Below are 19,597 nucleotides of genomic sequence, written 5' to 3' on the forward strand. Positions count from 1 at the left end.
CAAACCTTTTTGGAGGCAGCATAGTCTTAGATCACTTTAAATTGACTGTGAAACCGCAACCATGAAAGTGAGAACATTTCTGTAACATATCAGTAAGAAGACCTCGAAAGGAACTATTGAAAGAAAATTAAGCGCTTGGTGAGAAACAGAGGGGTCTACTCATAACTTTGAGAAGGAGTCTTCACGGTACTTTTGTGGTTTAAATATTGATTCCACTTTTTGATGGGATTTTTTTTTTTTTTAATGTTTACATCAAAGTTCCCAACAATTTGCTGCCCTGAGTTATTCAAGTGCTTTTGGAGACTCCCCAACAAGACAGCTCTCTTACCTGGAGGAAATAATTTTCTTGAGCCACACCTTCCACAAAACTAGACCTAGAGAAGGCATCACATATCATTTTTTCTTTGAAGGATAAAAAGGAAACAGAAAAACTTCTGTTTCATCCTTCTCATGTGAGTTGTGTAAGGAACCTGTGTGAGCTCAAAAAACCACAAGAAACAACCCCCCCAAAATAAGCACACCTGTGGCTTTTTGTTGTTATTTGTCCAAAGTGTCATACCTTTGATTTATCTCTACCATAATTCACCAGTAATTGCACTCTCTACTCCTGTTTATTGAGGCTCAACAGAATTTTCTTTAAAATATGATTGGTTACCTGTTACTAAACAGCTGTTTTTTAACATGTCATTTTACTTCCCTTCTCTACTCCCATTTTAGTTCTCTTGCATGATGTTTCTTAATTCAGTTCTAAAAAGAAGCAATATTTAGGAGTATTTGGAAGCTGAACTGGCCTGTGTTTTATTTCAACAGTTATCATTATTAATTAAAAATTCCAAAGGAAGAGTAAGCTTCTGCTCCCAAGGACAGAATAGTTTGCATTATCAATCTTCCTTTGCAATGCAAGGAATTCATCCTCACACAGATAAACGGCCATTTGTATATGATTGGTAAAAAAGTGCTCGTTTGCAATTTCTCAGGAGTATTACCTAGTGATTTTTTTAAAGTGTCATTTTTCATCTGAAAACCTCAGAGTACATTGCAGAATTCTGGGAGCTTGCAGCAATCTCATTCCAATTCTGAGGTACGTACTTTGTACTTTTACGAATGTGTAAAATGAAGCTGAGGCTGAACTTCCCAACCACAGAATAATCAAGCTCAGCAGTATATTAAATGAAGATCAGAAAGAACGCTACTCCTTTACAAGTGTTAACAGCAATTGTTGTACTTTTAAAAACATTTGACATGATCGTGAGATAGGGCTTGTTTAAATGAGCATAGTAAGTTTGGACATAAGTAGGTAAGAAACATTAACCACCGTGACAGATTGTAAGAATTGACATTCTTCCTTTAGCATTGCTAAGGTAAATACATAATATATCTGAGAATCTCACTAATTAGCCTAATTTTTTTCTTTAAGGAACTTAAAGAACTGAGTAAAGATATGGAATACCTATAGGGCATTTCTTGGTATAGGAAAGGGAGGAAGCAAACAAAACCAGACTCAAATTTTCAGTCCGGTGGCCACATGTTCCTTTAGTTCACAAAGTTCACATCTCACTTTTGTTAGCAAATCAACAACAAACTTCTACCCTTCTACTGTTATTCACTTGAATTTTTGCCAATGCATTAAGGCATTCTTTCCCCAAAAGAAAACACATCGCCAGCATCATTTACTACACTCCCCCTAAAAATACTTACAGCACAACATTACATGCATACTTTTGACAATTGTGCTTTTGGAAAACACCGTTCCCTGTAGCAGTGAGACAATAAAAGCTTTTTCATGCCAGAGAGATACTGTTTTAAATATGTGCTACTGACTAAGAACAGACATAAACAAGAACCTTCCTTAAGATAATGTTAATTTCTTGTCTTAATAATCATAAAAGATTTTACTGAATAAAGGTACAAGTCTGGGTAAGCGCACAGTCATCTAGCCTTGCGACTCTCAGCCCCCGAAAATTTCTTAATACATCAGTGTTTGAAAGTTTTCTTGACTTCAGCCTACAAATAGAAAAGTAGAAAAACTATTTTTGTATCACTTTCTTATGCCAGTTTTTGTCTTTTCTTGTTGTCTCAATCTAGTAATTCCTTTAGCCAAAATTTTACCTTGGTTTATATGTCAAACATTTTTGTACGTGATCGCCACCAAGAAACATACGAAAAGTCAGGTGATTAAAGTTAAAAAATAAAATGCTAAGGGTCCTATAGCTAAGATAAATACCAGAACAATTTTTACTGTCCTTTGCTGTTAAAGGCAGAAATTCCCTTTCACTTTGCTCCATAGATATTATGCAAAATGGCATGTGCGAAAGAGGAAAAAAGATGGGATTTGCAGAAAACGCAAGCTGACAGAACTTTACAACAAACATGATAAATATTAAGATAGTCAAGTAGTGATCAAGCACTGTGTTCATATGTACATGATCACTTGAAGGAAATGAAGATAAGGTCTGTTAGTTTGTTATTCAAAACCAGGGAAGATTAAACTTGACTATCAGGATATCTCATTGATAGAAAAATATATAGTCACAGATCTCACTATCACTGAGGATTACAAAGTTTATATACTCCAATAATATCAAAGGAGAAACTACAAGACCCAAAACCTGTTTCCCATTTGTGATTTGGACTTTGTGGATTGTGTTTGTACAAAAGGTGTCTTTCCACAGGTTGCTGTGCAGTAGACACAATCCCTTTCCACAGCGAGTCCTCTTTGAAGTCATACCTTTGTAGCAGACACAGACAAGCACACGACCTTCGGAGGCTGCCTACATAGTAAGAGCAACCAGACAGCTCATGGGCTGCACTCACAGTCACTCAGCACAAGCTCATGTGCAAACATCATGGTTTACAACCCAATTAATAATCTGGGTCCACAGCCTGCACGGAGAAGTTACTCCGTTGTACTCTGAGAATGAGTCAATCTTATATCCCATGTCAAGGGGTTCCTCAGATTTCTCTCTGACTCCATAGGCTTTCATTGCTGGCTTTGGCAGTACAACTACAGATTTCACCTGCCAGAGCACAGCTGGTTGCTAGTCCAAGACAGGCCAGCTGTGTTTAAACAAAAGATCTCAAATGAGAACTAACAGTGTAAACCAAAAGACCTTGAACTTTAATTGCTTCCTTGACTTTCCTACCCCCCAATAAACTGAGGCATTTTAGAACAGGTAGATAAGGAGTCTGTAGCTATTACTGTGAAGAATATTTCTGAAATAAAGGTGAAGTCACCCACCTGAATTGTCAGACACTTCTATGCTATTTCTTTGTTACCAAACAAGAATACTGAAACGAATGAACAAGCAGGAACCCCTTACCCAGGGAGAAGTATAACTGCTGTCAAACTTTAATACTTACATTAACCTTGCTCAGACAATGCTAGAATAAGAAAAGCCATCTCAGACAATAAGTAGTAAGGGGAATGGTAATGTCTTGAATAGTAAATTCTACAATGAGCTCATGCCTCTTCTATTTGTGAAGGAGATAAGCACTTACTGAACAAGGAATAGGCAAAGATAAGATTAAATAACCTTGGTCACAGCTCCAGTTCTTCATTACCTCATGCACTAAAGCATCACAATTCCTCTGCTGAAATCAGAGATTTCAGAAATGTTCATTACTGGTGCTCAAAGGATTCAATTCAAAAAGAGGACTACTTTGTGATACTACGAGGACTTTTTTATTATCAATTGCTATTATTTCGTTGTGTAATCCTTATCTGAGATAAAGACTGAATGGGTAAGGTATGGCATATATTTTGGTTTTGTTATTTCCAGTTTAATTACAGAGTCTAGGATCTAGGCTGTGGCAAAATCTTTAAACCAAACACCAAAAATAAGATTTATGTTTTGAGCACTAGAGGACTCAGAAAACTTTACAATATGCCTACGAAAAGACCAAAATAATAATAAAAAAAGTTTTACATTCATCTGTGGGGTATTTGTTTCCCATGTCAAATAAACCAACTAGTAAAATCTGCTAAACCATGGCTAGGTGTTTATCTATTGAAGGTGAAGAAAGCTGCCCTTGCGAACAAGCACTTAAATTTTATTTTACCCCAGGCCACCCACAGTGTGTTTACTCATCACACACACAGACTTGCTGTAAAGTAAACAGGAGGATAATTCTGACTTAATTTTCAGGTTTTAATACTATGCATGAGTGATAAAATTAAATTTGGAGTCCAAGTAAATATGCAGGGCTTCAAGCACGCAGGTTGGTTAAGAGCTTTCACAACTGGGCAAACAAACAACAAAAGAAATATAAAAAGGTGTAACATAATATCGTAGAAAAGAGAGACCTCTGTAAGACAGACTCACAGAAATCCAATAGCTACCTACATGATTATGCCTCTAAACCTATATTTAATCAACTACATACAGGGCTGACTACTCATTGTAGCAAATGAGTAAATTTGAAGGGAATGGGGATACCCCCTGCATCCTAGCTTATTGATTACATCTGCACAGCAGGGACCTGCTGCGATGTTGCTGTAGAGATGTGTTGATAACAAAAGATAATGACTTTTCTCCCAATTTTCCAGATGCAAGACATTCTTCCTGGGAAAAGTTTAAGGGCCTCTGAGGATGCATAAACTCAGATTCTTGACCAGCTAGAGAGATAAAACTCAGGTGCTTGAACATTTAAATAGAACTCAGAGCTCAATCAAGATTTCTCAGCAGAGTGAGCGTGGTGGTCCATGGATTTCCTCAGATATGCACCCACACTACTCCCACCCCACAAACAAGAGGAGAAAATGGAGGGATCAGTGTCAAAGTTCACGTCACAAAGCAATTCTCCCTCACTGACAGAAGCGGCGCTGTATAGAAGCAGCAGGGACAACTAGCTGTCATGGTTCCAAGTTGGGAAAGTTAATCTTTTTACTAGTAGCTGGTATAGTGCTATGTTTTGGATTTGGGATGAGAAATACTTTGATAGCACACTGGTGTTTTTAGCTGTTGCTAAGAAGTCAAGGTCTTTTATGTTCCTCACACCACCCCACCAGTGAGTTGGCTAGGGGTGCACAAGATGTTGGGAGGGGACACAGCCAGGACAGCTGACCTCAACTAACCAAAGGGATATTCCGTACCATATTGCGTCATGCTCAGCATATAAAGCTAGAGGAAGAAAAAGAAGGGGAGGATGTTTGGAGTGATGGTGTTTGTCTTCCCAAGTAACTGTTACATGTGATGGAGCCCTGCTTCCCTGGAGATGGATGAGCAGCTACCTGCCAATGGGAACCAGTGAATTAATTCCTTGTTTTGCTTTGCTTGAATGCACAGCTTTTGCTTTACCTATTAAACTGCCTTTATCTCAACCCACGAGGTTTTTTTTCCTCACTTTTACTGTTCTGATTTTCTCCCCCGTCCTGCCATGAGCTGTGAGTAGCTGTGTAGTGCTTGGTTGCTGGAAGGGGCTAAACCATGACACTAGCTTAATAAATTGTACCTTATTTTATTTAGATCTGACCTTAGGCTTCCCGGCAAGAGGGGCCAAATAAAGGGCTTGCAGTCAAAACCCTCAAGGTACCACAGCAGTACCTTGGCTAGCAAGTTCTCCTTGCCCAATGCTTGTTTAACTTAAACACTAACAGGCTCATTTTCTAAATTAAAATTTAAGCAGAGCTTGGCAGGTGGATAACGTGAGATTAATAAAAGCCTTTGACTCAAAGTTGGACATGAAAGATTATGCATACAAAGCAAACTGAAACTTTTCCTACATTAAAAAAAACAACCCTAAGTTCTTTGTCAAGATGAGAAAGCATGTGAACTTCCACAAATAATGAAATTCTGAGATGAAGACGTATAAAATTTACTGCAGCCACAGCCTAGAAAGAGTAAGAAAAGAACTAAATACAGGAAGAATACATGCTTTGCTTATCTGAAATGCCTGGTGAATGCTGCAAGTTCCACACGCTTCCATTTAGAAGTAATTTTTTTAAAAAAACAAAATAGCTAAGTAAGCACAGGAACATGTGGAAACCTCTAGTAAATTTCTGTCCAAGAAAACAAATACCAATTACATTATATTACTGGATTTGCATTACTACAGGGACAAGTCACAGAACCCATTGGAGGGGATCTTTCAGTAGCAACAGCTGAAGTAAGAGAAATCAGCATAAGAACAGCTTTATGAGCTCTTTGAGCTTTGTTTTAAAACATATTTTAATACTAACGAACACCACATATATTGTAGACAGCTGACTAAATAAAAAAGGCCATCAAGATTATCTATTCTTGCTAGTCCTTGGGTGTAGGCAGCCTAACTAACGTAAACCAGAGGAGATAAGTATCAGTAACTTATGAAAAATGCCATTACAGCATGCTAGAAGCAAAACAACCATGTGAAATGAGAGGAACAGAACTCAATATAGCGTGCAATGACTGTAAGCTTCAGTGCCCACATACTAAGCTTTCTGTACTGTAATGGTCTGATACATTCATTTTGACCCAGAGACCAGAGATAAATTGTCTTAGCAATACAAACAAACAGCTAAGCAATTAGGGCAAAGTTTTTGGAGAACATAGTGATAACATCTAAAAGCATTGTTGGGTGATGGGGAAAAACAGCCCTGGAGATAGGGGGTTTAATCTGAAGTAAAAGAGAGAGTATAATTGCTTCTCCAAATTACAGTGCACTAAAAAGAAAAGCAGACAAGCAACTGGCACTGGTATTTGTCTGGCATCTATTTCAGTGTATCCAACCTGAAAAGTAACTTTCATTGTCCCATTTGGAGTTAATCAGGTTTTGCCTATAAAAAGGAAGATTTTTACATGTGCAGCTGTGGAAGTGTCAGAGCTGAGAAATCCATGAGGAACCACAAGGTTTTAAATAATTTCTGTCACTTAAATTTCCTTAAAGTAACTTATTAAAATAAAGTTTCCAAGCACTGGGGTTAACACAGTAGCACGACCAAAGCAACAATTTTATCTGTTCACTTTTATGAATCAGCCCTATTTAGAGAGTCAAACACAGATGTACATTAGTTGCCATGCAGAACATTGGCTGCAACAATGTCCTTTACCTCCCAGGCACAGTATAGAGGTAACCAGTATCTAACCTAAACTGTGTCTTGATTTAGCAATGAGCATTTGGTTATTCCTTTAAAACATTGCACAAAATGTTACCTACATAAAAAAGAATGTTATACAAATTTAGAAATTAGTGAAATATCAGGTCTAGAATGCACTCCTTCAATTTGGTTAGGGCTGCCCAAGAAAACAGCCATAAGCAGATGTAAGACAATCTCTCAAATTAATACTAAATTTCGTCGTTGTGAACACTCTTGTTGCACGTAATAGGATAGTTTTATTAGATGAAGATGCCTGCTCATTGCAAAATATCTAAATTTTATTTTAGTGGAAAAAAACGCAATATGGAGGAGAGAACGCGCATTGTACTTTTACTGCAGCTGAACAACCAGCGGTCTCATAGTGTTCACCTAAGGAACAAAATTGGTATTGTTCAATTGCAATTCATAATTGCATAATGAAATTAAATGCATACATTTTTTTACTAAAGAACTTATTTTTCCTTGTAAGATTTTTCTTTGAGATGTATTTTAAAAAATAAAAAAGACATTTTGAAAGATACGTAATTCAAATGTTTATAAGAGAGGTGGTTTTGGAGCTGTCATAAATGATCCATAGTCTTAACTCCAACCCACATAACAGAAGCAGCTTCAATAACTCAGCCACGTCATCTGGACTCCAGTGTAATTTAATGCATTGAAAGTAGGCATATGTCTTGCTCCATTGGGTACTATGTTGTAGTATACAAAAGCCTATAAAAGCCACCTGAATTAAATGAAAAATTATTTATGTTTCAATAAGGAAAAGCACTTTACTAGTAATTCCAGAACAAGATTGTACGGGGATTAGCAAATAAGGCAAGTCTGCAACGACACTCCTCGATAAACATCAAATTAACACTTAAAACCACAAAGTCTTTGTTCTTGTATCTCAGGGTAAGTGGACAGTCTACCTGCTTTCTGTGTAGAAATAAATTAGAAACTCCAATTTTTATTTTTTTTTTTTGGGTTCCAACTCCACTATGAAACACCATAACCAAATTATGCTATTTTAATTTATGACTGATATATTATTGTGAAAGTTTTAAAATATATTTTAATAATATTGTTAATTACGAAATAGTGAAGAAATCAACCATAAATAGCATTCCCTAACCACACAACTGTTATCCTCATCTGTAATAAAATTTTCTTTCCTATCTCTTTTCTTCCTCTAATCCATTCACCACAACCTAGAAATGAACAGCACTGAGCTCCCTTAACTTTCACTTCCAGTTTCTGCATTTTTCTCTGCTTGGTACTGCCCCAGAAATAATGTCTGTAAGAGCAACACATTAGACAGCCAATATCACTTCTTAAGCGAGTAGGCTACAGAGACGAAAAGTCACTCTTTCAACTAGTAGGCAGGATCCTGGCTTGCAAGGATGTGCTGTCAACGCAACACTCAGAAGGATAGCAGTATAGCACTCAGATATCATTAAGGTAAAATTTATACCCCCTGCCTTAGAGATAATGTTATTGTTTTTATCCCAGCTCTCCCCTCCACTGCCATAACTTCCAGGAAAACAAATGTTGTCTTCATGCCTTCAAGCTTTTCTCCACCTTTTTTTCCCCCTAACTGCTCATACGCTCCCCACCGGCAGAGGTGGAAATCTTGATTTGATAGGTTGGGCTGCCTTACTTTCTGTTACAGGAGCAGCCTAGGGAAGCAACTGCAGAAAGAAAAAGGAAGGACAACTGGTAAATGCAATTTCTAAAGTAATTTTTCTGTTGAATGCTGCCAGTACAAAACACAAGATGTGACGTGGCTTGTGGATGGAGGTAGACCAAAGTAATGACCTGTGTATTTTAGTTGCAGATATCACGAAGTCCTATCACTGTGCTTTTCCTGTCCCTTAATATATTTTACACAAATGGACAGAATGAATGCGACGAAGTGCCTGTTACTGGAATAGGTATATGCATGATTCATATACATCAAATTTAGTCTCACATAAAAAGTGTTAAAGTTGAAACTATTGCAAAACCACAAGACCAAGGCTAAAAGAAAATGTATGCTTGTTTATTTCTACCTATGCATGGTAAAGGACAAAGTCACACTTCTCTCTGCATTACAACCGTCATGTTTTTCTACCAGTTTCCACCCCATCCCCCAGAAGAACGAGTACTATGATTGGCACATTATTTTGTATAACAATGAGACTGAAGTGATCTGATAAGAAGGGTCGTACTGTCATCTTCAGCAAAGAACATACTTTAATGTTATGTCTTTCAAATTTTCATCACAGATGCATATAAATGCAGTTACCCAAGTGTCATGGAACTCGATGGGACCAATTACGTGCATTGTAATATCAATCTTTGACTGAAAGCATCAACAAATTATAGAGCCCAAATAAAGCCTTATAAAGTGATTCCTCCCTTTACTGGTTCCATCCTCACACATACAGACAAAACGAGACAATACTGAAGACTAGGAATCCAGTCCTAGCTCTTTGCACCCTTTTCAATAACAAATGAAAGATCTGCCTTATTTCCATTCTCTAACTTGCTACTGAGATAAATAATAACTTCTAGTAAAACAAAGCCACAAATGAGAGTCTTTTACTTTGATCTGAAAACAGAGTCATTCTTTGTAAACTATTTCTCATACAACATTTGCAGACACACGGTCCCGAGTCATCTCACCGCCTTCTATCCCTACTCTAAAATTTTGTGAAATCATTAGAAAACTTATTAAGAAAAAATTAATTATATGAAATGTCATGTTTTTGTAGAAGTTTCTGTTTCCAAAATAATATTTTATTTCAGACTTCTCCATCAAATCTGAACCATTTGTTGCATAGAGGCTTACATGATCTATGCACTTAGTTATATTTTGACAACTTTCAGTGGGCTGTTACAATAGTCTGTTTTCCAGAAAAGAAAGTATAACCACAACACCAAGTTGAGCCTTTGGGGGTTGGTTAAATTTCTCATTAAACTGACGTTCAAGCACATGTAGCATTTTTCCTTAGTGTGGCAACTTGCCACATTTAACATTAGGGAAATTCAGATGCTTATAAATTAAGTTTATAAGTAAGTTTGTTGAAATGACAAATAGGATTTTGAAAACTGAAACGGGTGTTTCTGTCTCCCATTGCATTATAGTGCAGTGCCCTCCACTGGCCAAACGTACTCACTTTTAAAAATAAAAGAGCAAAAATTCTCTGAAAAGTTACTCTTCATACTAGAACCAAGAAAATATGTCCAAAACCCCTCAGAAGCAGTGTAAAATTCTTAGAAAAAGTTACTACGTAATGGCATCAATTTATACTAATGCCAGCCTTGCTTTCATATTACATGGTAATAAGAATACTTCGGGTGCTGAAATAAATCCTGAAGCAGCCTTTTTAAAGAGCTAGAAATTAGAAGTGACAACACAAAAACAGGTGGTACTAAAAAGTGTAACTTAACACGAGACCTTATAACAGCGAAAAGCGTTTAGCAATTACTACTGTCTGTTGAATTTTCACTGTTTTACCTTCTTCAGTTCAGAAATGACAGGCCCTCATCTAAATGTCTCTTTGAAGCAATTAATAATGCTTTTGAGTGCAGTGGACAGAACTAGTTGCATCAGTACTACCTATATTAGATGTACGTGAGAGTGAGGATTAATAAGCGTCAAGATCCAACGGCACAGTGAGAAAGCTGGAAATGACACCATATAAATGCCATGCCTTCATGTTACTGCGAGTTGCCCACTTACTAGTTTCTCATCTCTCCCTCTCACTTCATTTTATGTTTGTTTCAAAAACATGGATGAAGTGTCGATGCAGGGATGGCAGGCAAACTGTGTATCTTCAGGAATATTCTGCACTCCAAGCAACCTTGCTGCTGTCATCACTCCTCTTGGGTGATACAATATTCTTGTAATACCATTCCCTTCACTGGCTGGTTGATGGCCAGGATTGCTTCACAACTTTCTCCAATACCTGTATTAGCACAGTGACACTATGGGCAATATTTACATGATACATCAAGTGCCCGATCATGCTTTCAAAAATTAACAACAACAATATTTTAAAATTATCCATGAGTGTGTGCAAAAGGACAACGGGTGGTACAACAGATCAAGATGATGATTAAGGACGCTAGGGACACTATCTTAGTAATAAAAGTGTTATTAATTAGCTTTCAGTAGATTCAATTATCCTACACAAGATTACTACCTAATTACTAGATCTAATGATATTCAACGTGGTAAGATTTGCTGGTGACAAGGTGAACTGTTTCTTTAATAAGACTAAAAGCAAGAAGCTATAGGAGGAATTTATGATAAAAATACAGAGATAAATGGTGTTTGCACAAATAGACCAAACCCATAGAAAGACTGAAAATATGCTTTGTGTCAAGAGTTGCACACTGCTGGATTTTTCAAGCAGAGGCAAAGAAGGACACAAAAATACTCTTAAATCCCTGATAAAACCTTCACTGCCACCTACAGATGGAGGGAACAACTGGAAGACTGAGATAAAGCTGAAAGATGGATTTAACATCCCTTTTTTCAAGTGCTGACCAATAACTCTAAACGGGTCATACAGCACCATTTTATTTGAAGACAACAAAAGTAAGCTTTAAGACCTAGCCTAAGTTTTACAGTTTGTTCCATTCACTTTGCAATAAATTTCTGTGTTAGTGGGCAATGGAGGAAGCCAGTCATATTTCGTATCTTCCAATCCTATGATAAACTACTTCCACTAAAAAAAAAAGAAAACACAACACTGTTCCTAAACTTGTTTTTGAGGAGAAAAGGTTAATGCCAAGATGAATAATGAAGCACCTTCCTTTGAATATAGTTGCATGGATCACTAACAATGGTGGGATTTTCCACTTCAGTGAACAGCAGTGCTAAATGTCCCGTCCCACTCCCCAAAAAGGTTTCTGTAGACCCCAGTTCTGTCAAAGTGGGGAGCAGCTTTGGTGCTGTGTTCATCCAGGCAGCCTGGAGCAAGCACAAACAGACAAGAATAACTTCTTTGCCTCATTAAGCCTCAGTCATCACAGAAGGTTCTGATCCTCATTGAAGATTAATTTGTGATAGTCCTTTTGTATCAGGATTCAGCAATGATGACACAGAACACAGCATTTAGCCATCCTCACCCTCGGAGTCTTAGCTTCCCCTGTTAGAAGGAAGTGCTACGTTGTAGGCCTTGAGGTTTTGCAACCATTACCTTAAGTCTCAGATCTATCTTTTCACCCGTCCTCGGGGTTCTTACATAGCTTATGGCAATTAGCCATTTCCTTTTTTTTTTTTTAGCAGGTATTCCCACTTCCTTTGATTGTGCAATAACCACATAGCAATGCTGGGTTTTTCTGTTTATCATTTTGCAGATAAGATCTCCCTCATACAATTTAAGAGCTGTTTTCCATACTATGAGCTTTAAAGAAAAAATTAGAGGTAGGAATGGTGGATATCTGGTTGCTTCCACATTCATATCTCTGTGCTTCTATTACACCATTTTAAGACCTTGAACTGAAATAATGAGACATTTTCACACATAGATTAACACATAGGAATGTAGCAGAAGTACAAAAGTGCTTTCTAAACTTTTACATAGAATTGTTTTACCCAGAATTGTATTAAACCCACGGTTCCTTAACATGATTTGACTCTGTTGTGGACAGGGCCTCAGAAAGAAGAGCAACTGTTGGTCTCACTCTCAACCCATGAAAAGTAATTAAGACCCCACTTTCCCGTGGGGAACAGGTGTAGCTATCACTTCCCTGGCAGCCTGTTCCAGCTGAAGAGTTATTACTACAGCTGTTCAACTGATGGCAATTACGACTGACGATGGTCATTGTATGTGGATCTCACCTTCTAAAGGTTTCCTCCCAAGAGAGCTGACGTGATGACTGCTGAACTGCAGCATTACACTGCTTTCTGCTAAGAGACTAACTGACATTTACCTTTACGTGACCTTAGTGAGTTACAAAATGCATACTCAAACACAGTTGCTTAACCATGCTGACATATAGAATTTCTAACTTTTGCTTTTCCTTACAGTGTAAAGAGCTTTAAACACCACAGCTTTAAACCACATAGCTCTGAAAAACAAAAACAGGATGTCTGTCTCTAAAGCTGGTGCTGTGTATATTTTTCCTGAGACTGTGCTATCTGGGGCCAGGTTGGTGTAATCTTTCAATACAGTCTATTGGCCAAATTCTCTCTTTCCTGCTGGAAGGTTAACTCTGGCGTGTATGACAGAAAATATTTTCATGGCCAAGGCTTGTTGTCATCACAATCTGCATAACAATAGGACCAGGTGGAGATTAAAAAAACAAAAAAAAAATAAGGCTTAAAGTTACGTACAGTGATCTCCTTTACTCTTGCAAAGCTTCAGTGCAGCCAAGAAGAATCCAGAAACCACCAAACACCATGTGCACAATTCAACATGGGAACAATGCTATTGTTTCTTCTTCCTCAAGAGTGGGTTTTGATAGCGCAGGAGTATGTTAGTGCAGGTCTACAGGACTTGTAATTGAATAGACTATTTCAGTTGGAAAGGACCTAGAACGATGTCATCCAACTGCCTGACCACTTCAGGGCAGTTAAAGCACATTATTTAGGGCATTGTCCAAATGCCTCTTAAACACTGACAGGCTTGAGGCATTGACCACCTCTCTAGGAAGCCTGTTCCAGTGTTTGACCACCCTCTTGGTAAAGAAATGCTTTCTAATGTCCAGTCTGAACCTTCCCTGTCACAGCTTTGAACCATTCCCACACATCCTATCACTAGATCCCAGGGAGAAGAGATCAGCACCTCCCTCTCCCCTTCCCCTCCTCAGGAAGCTGTAGAGAGGCCACCCCTCAGCCTCCTCTTCTCCAAACTAGACAAGCCCAGAGACCTTAGCCACTCCTCATCGGACATGCCTTCCAACCTTTTACCAGCTTTGTTGCCCTCCTCTGGACATATTCAAGGACCTTCACATGCTTGCTTGTCAATCAAGGCACATACCCATCCCCAAAGGCTGTGTCACTTAATACAGGTACACCACAACTATAATTTATGGCTTGAACCAACTGTTGGGAGTGTCTGACCTTAAATGTTTGGACTAAGAAGAAGGATCAAAAATCCACTAAGGTTTGTCCCTGCTCTCATTCTGATGTGTATTTCTCCTTTCTTCGTTTTGTCACTTACCAAATTCATACACACTTTGAGAGGTTTTATTTGCATTTTTGTTGCTTATGAACACTGTTCAAGAATTAGCAAGCTTACTCATTTTACAGACCTCAATAGCAACAGCTCTTTTCCTCAAAGACCTTATGATACACATGATAGGCTGCACCAGACAGATAAAACAGTCCTAGCAACAATGGATAAGAGAAAAGACTTCAAAAAAAGCACAAATCACAGACTGCCACTTGCTTAATCAGTGCCATTTGGAGTAATAGCTTGCCTCTTTCATTAGTAAACAATCTGTAACAGAGATACAGGAATTTACCATTTATTATTTCTACAAGCAGGCTTAATTCTATACCAGGTCCTCTGTCCTTCTGTCAGAACATCTATGTGCACATAGTAGGAAATTAGGAAGAAAGAGGAGCTTCAAGACAAAAAATCATGGAGAAAGAAGTGGCACAATGCATTATGTTGAATCAAGTTGGATGATGGATCCATCTTCGAATTGTTTGATTTTATACCTTGAACCCAAAAAATCAGGTGATATAAAGAAAGTGCTAAGGTTAGCAAGAAAGAGGAAAGTGATAAAAATTAACTGTCCAGGTCTAGAAGTAACATTCTCAAAGTTTAGACCTTCCCTAATATATAATTAATTTTAGATAGTTATCAACATATGTAGAAGACTAACCCTAAGGACCAAGCAAATGTGCTATAATGAGACAAATATAATCAGTAGTGTATTTCTAGGTTTCAAAGCACAGAGAAAGAAACATTTTGCAGTTTCTTTATGCATTGATGGAGTCATCTTCTGACTGCTTAGCAGAGAATTTTAAAAATTGGGTGGGTAAATACATCAGGCAATAAGTTAATCTAAGCATTTATTGTTAAAAGCTACTCATTAACTGATTGAAATTAACATATTTATTTCATCTGTCATATTTGATTAATTGCTAACGACATCATTCTTATTCAACTTTGGACACCTCAGAAGCAGCCAGTATAAAACACAACATAGCTCCACTCAGGTCAGCAACCACATCAGATTTTTACCCCTGAGAGCCTGGGCCAGAGATATTCAGCAAGAAACTTCAGACAACTACAGAATTACATATGGAATATGATGCTTTTGTTCCCTAGCTCTGGAGGTTGCATTTTTCCACAATTTTGCCAAGATCAACAGAAACAAACATCATCCCAACTACCTAAAGGATCTAAAGCAGCTATATTTCTATGGAAAGGTATCTCAAGCTCAAAACCAAATAGCAAGCTTGCAAATTGTTTTTATTGACACCTTCTACCACGACAGCATACCTTCTTTAAGCTTGCATGGATCGCTAACATCAGAAATTAACCACTGAAACGTGGGCATTGCTGCAACCCACTGAACTAATTTGCCTTCACTCAAGACTCAATTCTTAAATGGTGGTATCACCAGCTTCCAACCAGCCTGATAGGTTTTGACGAGCAACCACTTTAGCGACTGTGAGACTAATGCACATGTGCAGATCGGCGCCACAGATGTTTGTCCAAGGTAGCATGGCTCAAGGGTTGGAACTCTATTCTCCTAGGACAGTATTTGCCTTCCCACACAATGAAGGGAGTTTTGAAGAGAGCATGGCCAAAAGTAAAGGTTACTGTTATCAGAGAAGACCTCTCCTATCGTCTGTCTAGCAGAGAGGATTTCAGAAGAATCTACCGTTCACATTACAGAAAGAAAACCTCAAAATATTACAGTTGTAGACCTGACATTTCATGTTCAATAATCAATATAGCAGCTTACAAAGTTTAAAAAATGACCAGTTACCAGCTTTGGAATAAAAGTATACTGTAAGATTGATTTTGTAACCCATAGTGCTTGTCGAAGGCAAGGAAAACTTTGCCATTTAGCTGCTTGACAAAGTCAAGCCTGACTTCACAAAGAAGTGAAACTGCCATCATCATAGCATACTATCATTAACTGTTACATGAAAGTAATGTTTTCACTTATTTTGCAAACTGAGACGGTTCATTGCATATATATATACACACACCTTTGGCTGAATTCTACTCTTAGAAGAATTCGTCTAATTCAGTGACTGCACTGTGACTCCAGGATGAAGAATTGCCGTGCTAGTTATCAAATACATGTTATTGCCAAATGAGATAAAACCACTTTCCATTACATAGTTCACTCCAAAAGCAGGGGGTGGGGTGAATCTGACTGGTACATAACTTCACAGCATGAAACAAGATGTGTGTAAACAAACAGAATAACTGTGTATTCCAGCCAGGTAAACAAGCAGAATAAAAGTGGAACTTTTAACAGAAAAAAAATATAATTATTTCCCCTATGATAAAATCCAAGGCACACTAGTGCAGGGAATACACTACTAAGTGCAAAGCAAAAGCCATGCTATTTTGGAAAGCTCACACACCAAAGCAAGTATAGCACACGTGAAGACTTACCTGCTTATATTTCTGCTAAAAGACAAGACAAATAATCACGCTATGTATATCTAACATTCATGTAGAACACCTATGTATGTAAGGCAAACACAGTGTTAATATCTTATTGTTTGCATTAAAAATGGCAGTTTAAAAGCAAGATCCATAAATGCATCATGTTCTGGGCTTGTCCAATGAAGTTCACAATTTGAATAATGAGATACTACATTGCTACTCAAGAGTCAGGACAATTCTTAAATGAGTGCATCCTACTAAGTAAAATTACACACATACAAAATGAGTTTATCAGTGATAAATATGAAAACTGGCATGCTTGACTTTAGAAGCATAAAACTACATGAAATGGTGTTTTGGCTTTGTTTTATGTAGTACCTTTATCATTTTATATTACACTATAACTTTTGACCTTATGTTTTCTGTACGTTTGAAGTTCATGACAAATATTCAGAAGCTAAAATTTATAAATAAATTATATATAATGGGTCTTAGAATTCAATAATAATTAATTTATTGATATTTAGTTGCAAGATCATTCTATTTACATGCACTTGACATCCACATCAAGAGGAATTAATGAACTGATAGTATATTACTTTAAACCATATAGCATATTATGTCAAATTCTCTCCATATTTTAAATTTTTTTCATTTGTATATTTGGTTAGCTTTCTACTATCCCTTTTCTTACTTTCCACACATAAGAGAAATGCATTTAAACTGTAATATGAGCTTGAAATGCAGGTACAGTTTTACAAGGTGCACTATACAGAATAACATACAATACCACCATTTTTCATGCACTAAATAGTAGAAATAAGATTAGAACTGTTTCTTTCCAAATGCAAAATCCTGTGCTTGCACAGTACGGATTTTAAAAGAAGATCAATTTTAATGGAACAACTTATAATTATCTGCTTTGAAAGAAGGTCAAAATATAGCATGTTGGGAAAATATAAGCACCAGGATATCTTGTATAAAAGCATAGTATAGTTACTACAGATTTAGTAGACACATCATCTGTACAAGTTACCTGGACAGAAAGTAACCATATGATGTGAAAGGAAACATCTTAAAAGCAATCACACTATAGATTAGAATCACATTGCTTTCAGATTCATCCTGAACAACATTGTCTGTATTTTTCCCTATCTGAAGGCAAGCAACAATTTTCATTCTTCTTTTCAATCTGATATTTACTAAAGGGTTTTTCCCATGACAACTCCATGGTTTTTTTTTGCAACTGTGAACTCATGTGAGTTTTTTACCAACATTAACATAACACCCAAATGACTAGTTAGACCTTCATGAGCTTGTGCCAGCTGTACAGTACCTTTAGGCCATATATCACTGCTAACTCAAGATTTCTATTCACCAGCATTGTTTGTACCAGTTTCTGCACATAAGACAAAGCCTTAATATGACGCCTGAATGCTCTGGTCCATCCAGGCCTTCCTGTATGCTTTAATGCTCTGCTTCACATTTGAAATTTACTCCAGAATCCCCATCCCCAACACTGGAATTATACATTATATGACAAAAGCATAAAGATTACTCATGATCCTGTCAAAACACAATATGGAAGTGTCCTGCATGAAGATACTATTATGCTTATTTAAAGAAATAGACATTTGATAAACCAAATACAAGCAACATAAGAGATCATTCAACAACTGCATTGAACTCACAGATAATGGGGATTTTCTGTCCTTGTCAATCCAGACACCTTCAACATCTCCTTAATAATTTTACTTTCATTTTTGTGGAACATCTTTTCCTCACAAGTGTGCTGGCTTTATCAAAATATGACGCATAATGTAGCCTTTCTGTTTCCAGGCTGTATGTATAAATGACTATTCATTTCTGTTTTCAATTAATTCATACATTATTCATATTAGGAGTGCTTTAGAGCTCAAACTGATTCATAATTCTATAAAGTATAAACCTACCTGTAAAACTCAATCTAGCTCAGGAACTGTGTCAGCTGCCATCAAATTTAAAACAACAAAGACACTGAAACTGCGAACCACTGCTCGCAGAGCAATGTTTCTTTCCAGGTGTCTGACTACATCCATTAAACTTAAAGCTAAACTTGTATTTTGTAGAAACGGTCACATATAGTTAAGTAACATCAAGCTCATAATCACTTCAAGTGCAGCTAGCCAAAGAATAATACTTTTATTCAGTGATAAGTCTCCCTCACCATTAACAGATATTTATATTATCAATTAAAAAGTTGTTGTTCCACTTACTGTGCCACGTCGGATACAGCTGGCAATGGTGACTCTTCTGATATAAGGTCAATGTCATCAGTGAAGCTGTTGGCTAGTGACATTTCTTGCATATTCCCTTCTAAACGTCTTCTCACTGCACAAATAATTCAAAGAAATCATAATGCATTAGGGAGACAATACATAAAAGCCCTTTTCCTTGCTTAAGATACTGTGCAGTAGATTAAGGAAACGGTTGTAATATGAGACATGGCTTTCTTTTTATCAGAATCTGTGAAGTTGATGCTTATATGCCATACAAAAATATATATGAGCACATACATAGTTCAAATACAAAGGAACCTCTTACTAGAAAGGCTTGTCTTCTCAAGGACTGTCTCCCTGTAAGCAGAAATTCACCATACCCACAATTTCAATGTGGTCATGATGATAGAATTTCCTCAATGAATACTATTTGATACACACACTTTAATTTCTCTAAAACCCTTCTTACAAATTTTATTGCTATTATCATATATACAGCATCTTTGTTTCAGGCATTCTATTTGGTCACTGTATTCACCAGTGTTCAAAAATTCTCCCACAGAGCAGGGAAAAGCCTCAGGTGCTTGAATGCCGTCGGGTCAGCAGGGTGACCATGATGGATGCAAAGCTGTACTGCAGCTCAGCATATGTTCCAACCGTACGAAAGCTACAAATTTCATTACAGATTGGGAAGACATATGATG

The 19,597-nt window shown here is 37.2% G+C and overlaps 1 protein-coding gene across 5 annotated transcripts in view; it reads right to left on the reverse strand.

The window, feature by feature from the left end:
* The window catches only part of LOC128908446 (potassium voltage-gated channel subfamily KQT member 1-like), a 516,130-nt gene that overhangs the window by 394,154 nt on the left and 102,379 nt on the right, over window positions 1-19,597 (reverse strand). For all 5 annotated transcript variants that reach the window (XM_054198677.1, XM_054198695.1, XM_054198699.1 and 2 more), the window contains exon 12: window positions 18,891-19,005. In XM_054198677.1, coding sequence (XP_054054652.1) covers window positions 18,891-19,005 — 115 coding nt within the window. The remainder of the gene's footprint in view (window positions 1-18,890; window positions 19,006-19,597) is intronic.

The sequence above is a fragment of the Rissa tridactyla genome, chromosome 1 (assembly GCF_028500815.1).
Source record: "Rissa tridactyla isolate bRisTri1 chromosome 1, bRisTri1.patW.cur.20221130, whole genome shotgun sequence".
NCBI lineage: Eukaryota > Metazoa > Chordata > Aves > Charadriiformes > Laridae > Rissa > Rissa tridactyla.